Here is a 13,518-nt window from a genome sequence, read left to right as displayed (position 1 = left end):
TGCACTAGGTTTAAAATGGTATGAATAGTAATTAAACCATTGATGACATGTAGCAGTGAAATGGACAGAATGGCTACACAGCTTCTTCAGCAAATCAAATTATACTGGATGTTTGGACAAACAGATGTTACTTGTTGTGGGGCTTATTTTTGTTTTTAAATCTGATCCAGCTCCTATTTAACTTGACACAAAACTCCCTTTGACTTCAGTCTGAATTTTGGATCAGGACCTAACTATGTAATTGCTTGTATATTAGGGATACATTTCTCTTTTACAAACATGGCAATTTGTGGTGCTGCTTTTGCACTAAAATGTTAGATGCTGCCTTTGGTGTGGCTGGCTTCGAATGCTATTTTCCATTAAGGCTGTATTATCGAAGACAAATAGTTACATGTCAGTAATTAACCATGGATTTTAGGAAATTCTACTTAGCTGTTCTATTAAATGTGTTAATTTTTCATGACAGAAGGGTTGGCATCATTTGATGGAACAGAACCCAGCTTGAAACCTGAGTCTTTATGACCCTGCTTAATTGTTATTATATCACTCACTCCTCTTTGCCTTCTGGAAAAGACAGGAGAAACTGGCAGAGTACAATTCATTAATTCTTTTATAAGTTTCCCAACTGATAATGTTAAAATTAGTTTCATTAGTCATTGTAAAAACATTCCAAATAAATAGTGATGTTAATCTGAAGTGGCTGATTTTTTTTTTTAATTTTTTTGTTTGTTATACAGGCAAGAATCACTGCTGATTTGATAGTCAGTTCTATAAAAGCACTTGGCATTCTATATTTATTTTACCAGGAACATGTCTGTGGAAAATGAGATATTGAGAAGCTATATCTCAATCAAGACTAAATGATGAGAATAAAGTGTTTTTGATTAAGAGGGGCTAAATAAAACAAAGGCAAATTTAAATGCTAAGTTCAAATTTAATTATTAAAAAGTCTGCTAAAGGTTGAGCTAGTTTTCCTTTGTTTCTGGTAAGACTTTTAGATCTAAACTTCCAGTTTAATGCAAACACTGTTTTCTATAGGTGCACATGCCTCAATGGTGTCAAACTTTTCTTTGATGTAATAAGACTATTTTTCAAATGCAACTTATTGATTAAGTGTTATTTCTCGTGTATTTTTCAATACTGATTTAAAGGTTTCTTACTAAGAGACAAGAAAAAATTACATAATACATTTTTTTCCTTGTCAGTATTTTTTGATAGTTACGTATTTGCCCAAACTATGCGTGTGCATTTACTGGTTTGAATTGGTATGATTGATCAAAAAGGCATTTTAAAATTACAAGTATGTGTGTATAAACATTTGTATATAGATGTATATACCTGTACATATATATTTTGTAGGATGCAAAACCCATAATTAAATCGTTGATAGCTTTAATGGATAGTGGTTTTACTTTGAGAGAGTAGAAAGCACTCCAGCTTCTTTAAATCATCTTAGTTATTTTTAATCCATGAAGGACCCAAATATGTAGCATTTCTAAGTCACACACCACAGCTGCTTTCAGAAGAGATGCTTTAATGTGGAAGAACAAGATACTTTCCAGTGCTGCTCATCAACATGCCTAGTGTCCTGCAGTGTTAATTATTGGAGGTTTAGGTTGGTCAGTGACATCATGGAAAGTTCTGTGACAACATTGCTGTAGAATCACAACTCAAATATTTTTTTAATTGATTTTTCCTTGGATCATATTGTATTTGTTTTGGAAGCAAATATGCTACCTAGGTATCATAAAGCTTAGAATATCAGTTGTTTGTGTGTTGAGCTGTCTTCATATTATAGCAAGTTTAATGAACCAAATGCTAGACTAAGCTTTTTATCAAAAGCTACTTTTGCATGTCCTGAACCAGTAATTCCTAAATAGTAATCAAATCCTCTATGTATTCCAGGTTTTTGAGAAGATTTCCATTGTCTCTGCCAAGAAAATTGGTTCTAGACACTTCTGTCTGAGAATATGAAAGAAAAGGAAGAATGTACGTGGATTTAAAATTACTGTACTTATCAGGTTGTGGAGTGAGAAGTACTGGGGAAATAGCTTGCTCTGTTGCTCATTGTAGATCTACTACAAATTGTTTCTGATGCAGCTGAGAAAAATGCAGACCCTGAAAAAGGAACACGGACCTGTTGACACAAGTAGCAATGTGGACAAAATCATGGTACTTAAGTCTACTTTAGCAGAAGTGTCTGAAGAATTGTCTACAAATGAAGATATACTACTTACTGAAGCAAGCAGTGGAAAAAGCAAATCTTCAGCTTGCCGGAGAAAGCGAGAATTCATTCCAGATGAAAAGAAAGATGCTATGTATTGGGAGAAAAGGAGGAAAAATAATGAAGCTGCCAAAAGGTCTCGTGAAAAACGACGCCTGAATGACCTTGTCTTGGAGAACAAATTAATTGCACTGGGAGAGGAGAATGCCACTCTGAAGGCAGAGCTGCTGTCACTGAAGCTAAAGTTTGGTTTAATTAGTTCTGCAGCCTATGCCCAAGAGATACAGAAACTGAGTAGCTCAACAACTGTGTATTTCCAAGACTATCAGAGTTCCAAATCAAACATTAGCTCATTTGTAGATGAACATGAGCCATCTATAGTTGGTAGCAGTTGTATTTCTGTCATTAAACATTCTCCTCAAAGCTCTATGTCCGATGTGTCTGAAATATCATCTGTAGAGCATACTCAACCAAGTCGTATACAAAGCAACTGCAGAAGTCCCGAAAATAAGTTCCAGATTATAAAACAGGAGCCCATGGAATTAGAGAGAGAGCCAAGAGATGACAGAGGTTCATATAAAGCATCCATATATCCAAACTACATGGGAGCCACTTTTAATGTGTACTCACATTCTCCTCCTCTCTTGCAAGTTAATAGGTCCTCCAGTAATTCCCCCAGAACATCAGAAACTGATGATGGTGTAGTTGGAAAGTCATCTGATGGAGAAGATGAACAGCAGGTTCCTAAGGGTCCAATCCATTCCCCAGTTGAACATAAAAATGTTCATGCAACAGTTAAAGTTCCAGAAGTGAATTCTTCAGCTTTGCCTCACAAGCTTCGAATTAAAGCCAAAGCCATGCAAGTTAAAGTGGAAGCTATGGATAATGACTACGATGCAACACAGAAATTGTCATCGCCCATTGACATGTCATCAAAAAGACATTTTGAGCTTGAAAAACATGGTGGACAAAACTTGGTGCATTCTTCTCACACTCCTTTCTCTGTTCAAGTGACTAACATCCAAGACTGGTCACTTAAACCAGAACTCTGGCATCAGAAGGAACTTAATGTAAAAATTCAGAGTGGTTGCAAAACTGGAGTTGTTGAAATAAAAGACAATATCTACAATGTCTCTGAGTCAGAGAACCTGTATTTGAAGCAGGGCATAGCAAACTTATCTGCAGAGGTGGCTTCACTTAAAAGACTTATAACAACACAACAAATCTCTGCATCAGACTCTGGTTAAGTTACTACTGAATAAAGGCTTACTGTTTCAAAGGATGTCATTTGCAGTAGATCAATATGTTTTGTATTATGCTGAATTTTCACTGGACTTGTGATGTCATTTCACTGTAATGTTCACATAATGTCTGATTGGTGTCTTTGTGCACAAATTATTATGAAGACTAGGTTGTGTTACGATCACTATGCCTTGTGTATAGACAAGTAGCCTGTACAAAGGCTGTATATAGTGAATTTTATTTTCTTTTTGTTCTTCTAATATAAAGCGTGCAAGTTGCCAGTTACAATAAAACATTGGTGACAAACACAGAACATCTACTCTAGTTCAGTTGATTTTATGAACTTGTAAATAAGTTGTTAATTGAAAACTGGCTTTTTCTTACACTGTGCTCAATTTCACTTACATGTTTGGTTTTTACAGCCTAACAACCAAATTACAATTTACAACATGTGTAATCCTTCTGGCTACCTTTTTCCTTAACATGTTTTTAGAAGAGAATAGAAATAAAGTGAGTATTTATAAATTAAACAGTACCAATTTATAGCCTTAGCCTTGTTTAACTTATTAGTAGAAGTGAACCAAATACCACGCAAATTCTAACCCAATAACTAATATCAACAACTTTTTTTTTCTCCTCCTATCTCAAATGAGACAGTAATAAGTTTTCTGAATGGTTTATTGTGACAAACCATTTTTTCAATATTGTAACTTGGTGTTTTAGATTAAATTAGTTAAGTTGGATTTGTGCATCTGCAAAGTTTTCAGAGCCTTGCAGTGACAGAGTTGGACAACACCATCTTTGTCAAGGGGTGGCCTGTGTGTGCAAGGGGTGCAGGCATGGAAAGAAGCATGCACAAAGGCTGCATAAAAGTCTGCCCCTCTTGCATGCCAAGGCAGACTGTGGGCCACCTATAGATGAAGGATAAGGCTACTGTATCTGTAAACTCTGAGCTCAACTACACGAATATCTACACAAGGGGCAGGCAATAGTAGCAGCAGAGTTAGAGGAGATCATCTGCTATTTTAGTTCCCAGTGTGGGACAAAATGCAATTGTAAGTATGAAGTAAGTCTTACCACCAATTTGGCCTTGGTTTCAATGGCTTAGTTAACTGAACTGGAATACCCTGGCTCACTACAGGGCATTTTGCAAGAACTTCTTAAATGTAAAACAGACGTATGTGAAGAACTGCACAACCCAGATAGTATTAGCCTCTTGCAATTTATGCAGATAAGTTCTTCACTTGATGACTGACAGGGCCAAGTGCTCTTTGTCTTTGAGAAGAGCCGTTGAACCATGGAAACTAGAATTGCATCACATATCCTTGGTTTGGCTTACCAAAGTCTTTAATTTTAAAATTAAAAATAATTTATAAATAGAACATAGATTTGGCAGAGGTTCTTTTCATGATACTTTCCCTTTCTTTTAACATACTAACAAATCAGACTAACAAAAAAGCTTTTTCTGAAAAAGCTTTTTATTAATTGCCATACTGTATAATGAATGGAACCTTTCCATAGACATAAAATACTAAATAAGAAAACAATATGTAGGTATTGTTTTTTAAATTCATACTTGACTTGAGTGAGAGGAAGTTTGTCAATTTTTTGGGGATATGAAGAGGAGTCTGAGTCACTCCTGATAGCTCTGAAGCTTGGTCCAGCAGTCAAGGCAATGGAAATACTCCCTGATGTCAGCAAGGCCAGGATTTGATTCTGTACCTTTTCAGGAGCTGATGATTCACAGTCATGTTCTGGGAGGACCTTGGCACAGAAATCACTGGTACTTTCTGAGCTTTTTTGAGCCTTCTAACTGCTGTGCTGTATTTGTGGCATTCAGAGTTAATAAACTGTTATTCTTTTTTCATGCCTTAATAATACAATAGACCCCATTAGCTGGGCTCTGTATGTATTTGGTAATTAATATAGATAACATTTCAATGTTACTGAAAATAAGCTCAGGATTATTGCATGAAATGTAAAAATTTGCATTGAATGATGGGGATATGAGACATGAGGCAGTGATTGCTACTGTCTCTTTGCTTGCTAAGTATCTTCTGTAAGCAACAATAAAATTCTTTAAATATTTTGCATATTATTTATCACATGTAATGTGTTCAAGGAGAGGACTTAAAACTCTCAGTGTTGCCATCTGTGTAAGCCTAGATCTATTGGGTTTTTTCCATTTCTTGTTACAGTTGTTTGTCATAATGGAAGAATGTTGTCCTCTTTCTAGCTCATTATATATTTTGTGTATCTGTTTTGTGCAATTAATACTTAACAGTAATGATGTAGTTAATTTGTTGAAGGATGTCATTGCAAGAAAGTTATAGCATGGAGCTTAGGAGCACAATCAGATGTTATTTATACTCCCTTTATACCTTAGTGTTATGCTTCATTTGAAGAAAGAAATAAATAATTTGTCTTTTGTTCAAAACCAGATCTAATTACAACATGATTTTCTATCACATTCATCACCATAGTCCAACACAGAGGTGTCAGCTGCAGTTGATGACAAATCTTCCTGTGCTGAAGTTGCTATTTCTGCAGCTAATATTTGGAGTATCTTCCACAGACGTTGTAAATACAGGAGTGTGGGTGGTACCTACAAAGCCCCATTCTTGGCTACAGTTGCGCACTGGCCAGATGAAACTCTCAACTGCAGTAGGTATGGTGTAGATTGCCTCCTCACCCAGAGACCCTCACCATCCTCACCCATCTTTAGCCTGCTTTCCTTCAGGATGTGGTACCAGGAAACCTGGCGAGTCGCACCAACTGGGGGGAGGGAGAGAAAGCAGTGGGACTCTGCTTCCCTGCTCCAACTTTCAGCTGGTACATAGTTATGCATGTGTATGACCGGAGGAGCTGGGGAATCGGATAACAGTGCCCTTCCAGCCTACCTTCCCTGTGCTGCACAAAACAGAATTGGCCTCCATGAAAAGAACATCCTTGCCTGGTCTGCTAGTCTCCATTGCAGATCAGGCGGTTGGTTGGAGCACAAAATGGGCTTTACCTAAGTGGATATAAACAGGTATCACATCCTCTAAGTTATCAAAACTCTTGTAACTGACAAAACAACATAAAACATGCTGAAAGTGGAATCCTCATATGAAGGAACACAGATGACTGGAAAGTAACTGAAAAATGATACTGTAGAGTGTGCCTTCAAATGAGAATGTTAAGGAAGACCACATGCAGAAAAACTAGGAACTCCAGAGAATTATCAATATAAATTGTCATTTTTCATGAGACCACAGGAATTACCATGCTAGATTAGTTTGGCTAGTCCTACCTTGCCTGTGATAATCGTTAATACGAAGGGCTTCATGGAAAGTTTTAAGAAAAGCCCATGGCAAATAGCTGTTGAGTAGCAAGGTAAGTTTTTTCCTAGTGACATCAACTGGTGGCTAATCAACACATGTATCAGGTCCTCTGTTAAAGCTGCCGAAGTTAAATTATGTATAAACACAGTAACATATCCTCATGTTCTATCGACACCTATATTTTGGTAGGTACAAAGATTAAATGTGGGTATGCCCATATATATCCCAAGCCCATCCATTGTGATTTTCTGAATCCCCTCAAGCTTCTGCCTTCAATAAAACTTAGATATTGCATGGGTTATATTTAAATTTTACTAATATTCTGTACAGCCAAACGTCCCCTTGTTCGGTGGATAGGAGACAGAAAAGAGACAGTGAACAGGAGACAGACCAGTCAGCCTCACTTCCATCCTGGGAAAGGTGATGGAACAGCTCATCCTGGATGTCATTTCTAAACGTGGAGGAAAAGAAGGTTATCAGGAGGATAACATGGATTCACCAAGGTGAAATCATGCTTGACCAACCTGATAGCCTTCTATGATGGCATGACTGGCTGGGTACATGAGGGGAGAACAGTGGATGTTGTCTACCTCAACTTCAGCAAGGCTTTTGACACTGTCTCCCACCACATCCTCATAGGTAAGCTTAGGAAGTGTGGGTTAGATGACTGGACACTGAGGTGGATTCAGAACTGGCTGAAGGACAGAGTTCAGAAGGTTGTGATCAGCGGCACAGTCTAGTTGGAGACCTGTAGCTAGCGGTGTTCCCCAGGGGTCAGTGCTGTGCCCGGTATTGTTCAATGTATTCATCAATGACTTAGATGAAGGGACAGAGTGTTCCCTCTGCAAGTTTGTTGATGATACAAAACTGGGAGAAGTGGCTGATACACTGACACACCAGAAGGCTGTGCTGCCATTCAGTGAGACCTGGACAGGCTGGAGAGTTGGGCGGAGAGGAACCTAATGAGGTTCAATTAGGGAAAATGTAGGGTCCTGCACTTGAGGGGGAATAATCCCACACACCAGTACAGGCTGGGGGTCGACCTGCTGAAGAGCAGCTCTGCAGAGAAGAACCTGGGAGTTCTGGTGGGCAGTGAGTTGACCATGAGACAGCATTGTGCCCTTGTGGTCAAGAAGGCCAGTGTTGTCCTGGGGTGCATTAAGAAGAGTGTGGCCAGCAGGTTGGGGGAGGTTGTCCTTCACCTCTACTCTGCCCTGGTGAGGCCACATCTGGTGTGCTGTGTCCTGTTCTAAAGGACTAAAGAGCCCCCAGTTCAAAAGGGGCAGGGAACTACTGAAGAGAGCCCAGTGGAGGGCTACGAAGATGATGAGGGGACTGGAGCATCTCTCTGATGAGGAAAGGCTGAGAGGCCTGGGGCTCTTTAACCTGGAGAAGACTGAGAGGGGACCTCATCAACACTTACAAATATATAAAGTGTGGTTTCAAGAGGATGGGGTCAGGCTCTTTTCAGTGGTGACCAGTGACAGGACAAGGGGCAACAGGCACAAACTGGAGCACAGGAAGTTGCATCTGAACATAAGGAAAAACTTCTTTACATTGTGGGTGACAGAGCACTGGAACAGGCTGCCCAGAAAGGTTGTGGAGTCTCCTTCTCTGGAGATATTCAAAACCTGCCTGGACGTGTTCCTGTGCAGCCTGCTGTAGGTGAACCTGCTTTAGCAGGGGGTTTGGACTAGATGATCTCCAGCGGTCCCTTCCAACCCCTACCATTCTGTGATTCTGTGATTCTGTAACTGGCAAATCCTGGTTAATATTCTTTTATTATTTTGAATGTTTTCATTATGGCACTTACGTCCATGTGAGCAGTTTATGAGACTGAAAACATTTATCTTCTGTAGAACTTAGCAGAAATGTAAAACTGCACCATAAACACATTTCTCAAGTTTTATTAAAATACGAACTTCTAAAAATCTTTTCTACCTTCTCATACCTAAATATGCTGTTGAAAATAGGCAGTGTACAATGAATTTAGCAGAAAACTTGCAGAGAGTTAACATTAACATGGCCTTTATGAATACCATATTGTTTTAAAAATACTTTTACAGTTTATTGCAAAATATGAAGTTGGTAGCTACAAGAATACAACAAACCAATTTTTGTTATTTATTGCATAACAACAAGTAGCACGTATTGTTCCATTACATTGCCAAATTAAAAGTTAAAAATACTAGGCCAAATCCTACAGCTTTTAATCCAGTGTTAGATTCTACTTTTCTTAACGAAGCAGACTTTTTATGTGTGCAATAAGTGACTCACTCAATATAAGTAACATTACCAAGACATAATCTCTACAGTTCACTCATAGCATGGACTCCTGCTGATTTTCCTGTCTCTAAGGCTAACTCCTTTGTGACAAAACAGTGGTATATGAGTCACTTTATTCGTATCTCTGGAGTTACAGTGAACTTGCTCACATACAAAAGAGAGGGCGGCCAGATACTCAACTACTATTTATTCATGACAGCTCTAAAAGGACTTGGTAAATTATGAGCAAAAGCTCAGAGTAGAGGTGTAGTGTTTGTTTGAAACAGAAAGCATCTGAAGACGTTTGGTTTTAGGAGTCCAAAAAATAGCAGGAATGCATCCACACTTGACCAGCTATTACCTGTGTGTCAATCCCAATGGACATGACTAGAGTTATGGTAATTACTCCTCCTTAAGCATGGTAGAGCTCCACAGGATTACAAACAGAAGTGCTCGGGAGGACCAAATGCAGGGCCTGCAACTCTGCCATGATTTTATGAGGGTTTTAATCTCCTGCACACAAGCATCTTTTCTGCTTGTACTGCATCTGAGAGAAATCTGATCTGAGAAAGCCTACATCAGTCCAAAGGTTCTGGGGAAGTTAATGGCCTTCTAATACTACTGACATTCACATAACATGGTCATTTTTTTCCTCCACTGTCCCTTGTTCCCCCTACAAATGGATGCACAACTTAAAATGTCAGGCAGTTGTCACACTTTTCCATGTTATTCAGATTCTTGGATGCACAAATGCCTGAATGGGCATCTAAGTTAAAAACTTACGTATGTAAAAAGATCAGACTAACTTGCTATCTGTTTGTGCCAGAGTCGACATCCATTATGTCTACATTTCTGAGCATAATACTAAATGTGTTTCCTTCTAACAATCTGGACCTTAAAAATTCTTTTAAGTTTTGTATATAAATATATTGAGGACATATTGCATTGATTTCCATGGGATTTGTTACGCAGCCCAGGATATTAGTGGTCTGTACAACAATCAGAAAATACCAAAGCATGATATTGTACCATATAAAATAGCTGAAAAGATGATAAAATGCAATGACGGCCATTGTAGCAGAACACAGTGTTCCTTTCTCTGGGCTTTGTTCCCATTCAGGATTTAGAAATACTAGAGGGAGTTTAGAGAACAACAAAAGTAAAATAATAAACTCTCAGGGGCTGATCCATGACTTAAAAGTACAGATTATACTCTAAGTCCACACTGTACACATGAATAGCCAATATATGTGCACAAAGTATTCAGTTCCAATTCTCAAAAAAAGTCTTGGAAACACATGTTATTCAAAAGCCTGATAGTTAAAAAAGTGAACAAGCAAATGTCAAAAATATTTATGTAAGCAAAACTATATTGGACAAGAGACCGTAACAGTTAAGACAATATACTAGCCTATAAATATTGTATGTGGCTGTAAGGATTTGTTTGTATTCTCTCATTTTCTGTAAGAATAATGAGGTTACTTGAAAAAAGAAGATCTTTTATTTCTTTCATCAGATAATGTTTATGGTAGTGAAAAATACAAAAATAGGAGAAAGGCAAACAACACTGCTTTGATGGTATTGAAATGTTGTAGAATAGAATAGTTCTAGTTGGCAGGGACCTACAACTATCATCTAGTCCAACTAGTTGCCTGACCACTGCACAGTCAACCAAAAGTTAAAGCCCATTACAAAGGCCATTGTCGACTCTTTTTTGGCATGGGGCATCAACCACTGCTGTAGGGAGCCTCTTCCAGTATTTGACCACCCTCTTGGTAAAGAAATGGTTCCTAACATCTAGTCTGAACCTCCCCTGAAGCAGCTTTGAACCATTCCCATGCATCCTGTCACTGGATCCCATGGAGAAGAGTTCAGCACCTCCCTCTCCACTTTGCCTCCTCAGGAAGCTGTAGAGAGAAATGAGGTCGCCCCTCAGCCTCTTTCTCTCCAAACTAGACAAACCCAGAGTCCTCAGCCACTGGTCATCTGTCTGCCAAGGTTCTGCTGAGGATGGGACCTTTTCAAGTGGAGAAGAAGAAATGCCAGTGCCAAGGCTGGATCTGGAAGAAGGGGATGAAAGCTTGTGCTTGAGGGCAGCAGCACGGTCACCTTCCCAGGCTGTTTTCCAGCCTGGCAGCCCACCACATGTGCTGGTGCCTGGGGTTGTCACTCCCCAGGTGCAGGACTTTGTGTTTCCTCTTGTTGAACGTCCTGGAGCTCCTGCCTTGGCCGGGTATGACCCTAGGTGGATGCAGAGAGCAGCACTGAGTTGTGACTCTGTGCAGGAGGAGGGATTTTGGCGACGCCGTAGCGAGGCTGCACTCAGCAGAGCAGGGTGGTAGGGGAGCAGAGCCGCAGGACATGGGGGCAGAGGGTGCAGTGAGGAGGAGGCCAGGCCTGGGGTGATGAGCGGTGGGGCACAGACTGGCCCTGGAGACCTGCCTGCTGAAAACGTGCCCCAAGGCCAGCTGCAGAGATGTCAGCCTGGAGCTGGGCAGCACTTCCATCAGGGGGAACAACAAAACAGCACCTGGCATGCGTACAAGGACCTCTCAGTGTTAACATCCCACCCCTCCCAGCAAAAAATGGCAAAGATAGCACCACCACCTGCACTGTTAATAACACTGAGAGATTTTCTGTAGTTTTCACAAATTTGTTTTATTCGGATAATTGGATTTAGGGGCGCTGGGAGCCTGTGAGGGCTGGTGTATGCTCCAGCTGGTGGCCCAGTCCTGGTTGGGCCATCCCCTGAGGCATCCTCCAATGTCACTGAGGAGGTGCTGGCCTCTTGTTGGCTGAAGAGTCTTTGGAGGTGCCAGTCTTCCTCTTTGGGGGCTGCCGTGGCCCCCTAGGGGAGCGTTCACTGCCCCGTCTGGAAATGGAGGGCCCGGGCACAGCCTCCACTGGCTCCTCCTGGGGTTCTTCTTGTTCTGCAGGGGTGGCAACAGGAGCAGAGGGGTGGCTGCCAGGACCCCCACCAACGGCAGTGGATGAGGTCCCTGGGAGCTCGTCCATGCTGGGTCTGGAGAGGCTGCCGGAGGGGGATGGGTCAGGGGTAGGAGACCCTCCGTGGGAGGCAGCCGGGCTGGGGGCACCCACAGGGCTGTCCTCCTGCCCCCTCACAGCATGCGCGTTCTGCCAGCTCAGCAGATGGTGGGCCTCGATGCTGTGCCATCGCTCAGTGACACGGAAAAGCTGTTGCACGAATGATGCCATGTGGTTTTGGCAGAAGCACCTCTGAATCCAGGCCAGCACCTCTGTATCCATCCCGTGGCTGGTCAGGTTGGTCGGGACAGTGTTCCCCACCGTGGGTGCCTCCAATACCCTGTTGCCAAAGCTCTCCTCCAGCTCCCGATGGATCCAGCGCTGCAGGTTCTGGAATGTTGGACTGTTGTGGCAAAGGATCACCCGTTCTACAGGACGCCTGGGCACCTCTTCTGCAGCCCGCCGTTCGGGTGTTTCAGGGTGGTGGAGGTTGTGGGTGGCTGGGTGTCTGGGAGCTCCTTCCGCCTGGCGGAAGGTGACTGGTGGCGTCACCGACGGTGTGATGACATGCTCCATGTAGTCATCATCCGCCCGCACCGAGTGCAGGATGGAGAGGATCCTCCTCTTGCAGAGTGGGCACTGGGGCTTGCTCTCAGCCCACCGCAGGATGCAGGCGTAGCAGAATTGGTGGAGGCACGGCAGCACAAAGCTGGCCTCCTCCCAGCTGTCCAGGCATATGGGACAGCGGTTCTCCAGCTCTGTGGCCATGCTCTCCACATGGTGCCGTGGGCTGGAGGGAGCTGGGGATGTTGAGCTGCTCCCTGTAACAGGTGTTGCAGCAGTGGGAGTCATGCTAGAAAGGAAAAGAGGCCACAGTCATTGGCTGGTCCAGGGAGGGGTGGCAGAAATGCCCAGGCCGCTCAAGAAGGACACCCTTCCAGCTCCCCAGGGTGAGGTGTCCCTGCCCAGCTCACCTCTGCTGCTGTGAGCACACCTCATGGGTGCCTTGGCTGCCTGAAGCTGGCAGGGCTGGAGAAAGTCTTCTGGTGGCTCTGGGATCAGACATGGAGAGAACCAAGGAGCAACTCCCCAAGCACGACGCTGGCCTCGAGGGTTTGCTCCACACTCCAGCGTCACGACCTGCTCAGCTGAAGTGTGGGCATGAACTGGCTGGGTGAGCCTTGGCCCCTGGTTACAAGCAGCGAGGGACGCCGTGTCACAATGCATCATGAGGGAACATCACAATGCACCATCCTCACCCATGGTGCTCACCCCAGCAGTGCTGTGGCCCCAGCATGTGCATCTGGGGTTACCACAGCACAAGCGCTCCCTCCATCCCCCCGTCTCTTGCCTTGTGCTCTGCATTAGTGTTTGACGCCAGTCACCGAGGCCTTGGCCGTGTCTTCCCAGGGCCCATCAGGTCACTCTGGCCATGGCAGGCCTCTCCAGGCACATGCAGCAAGAGGGTTCATTGGATAC

At 42.5% G+C, this 13,518-nt stretch overlaps 2 protein-coding genes across 3 annotated transcripts; one reads left to right on the top strand and one right to left on the bottom strand.

The window, feature by feature from the left end:
• The first annotated feature begins 1,911 nt into the window (after positions 1 to 1,911).
• NFIL3 (nuclear factor, interleukin 3 regulated) lies at positions 1,912 to 3,779 on the top strand. Of its 2 annotated transcripts, XM_086479451.1 has the most exons (2): positions 1,912 to 1,989; positions 2,101 to 3,779. In XM_086479451.1, the coding sequence occupies exon 2, from the start codon at positions 2,110 to 2,112 to the stop codon at positions 3,469 to 3,471; it is 1,362 nt and encodes a 453-aa protein (XP_086335577.1). In that variant the 5' UTR covers positions 1,912 to 1,989; positions 2,101 to 2,109; the 3' UTR covers positions 3,472 to 3,779. The 2 variants fall into 2 exon arrangements, with proteins under 2 accessions (XP_086335577.1, XP_009955881.1); XM_009957579.2 differs by having other exon boundaries at positions 1,912 to 3,779.
• Positions 3,780 to 11,820: 8,041 nt separating this feature from the next.
• LOC147413275 (uncharacterized) lies at positions 11,821 to 12,807 on the bottom strand. Its single transcript, XM_086480091.1, has one exon. It carries the CDS (start codon positions 12,805 to 12,807, stop codon positions 11,821 to 11,823), a length of 987 nt encoding a protein of 328 aa, XP_086336217.1.
• Between the last annotated feature and the right edge of the window lie 711 nt (positions 12,808 to 13,518).

The sequence above is a fragment of the Leptosomus discolor genome, chromosome Z, assembly GCF_034619465.1.
Source record: "Leptosomus discolor isolate bLepDis1 chromosome Z, bLepDis1.hap2, whole genome shotgun sequence".
Lineage (NCBI taxonomy): Eukaryota > Metazoa > Chordata > Aves > Leptosomiformes > Leptosomidae > Leptosomus > Leptosomus discolor.
The sequence above is the reverse complement of the archived record's forward strand: the minus strand, read 5'-3'. Positions and strand labels throughout refer to the sequence as shown.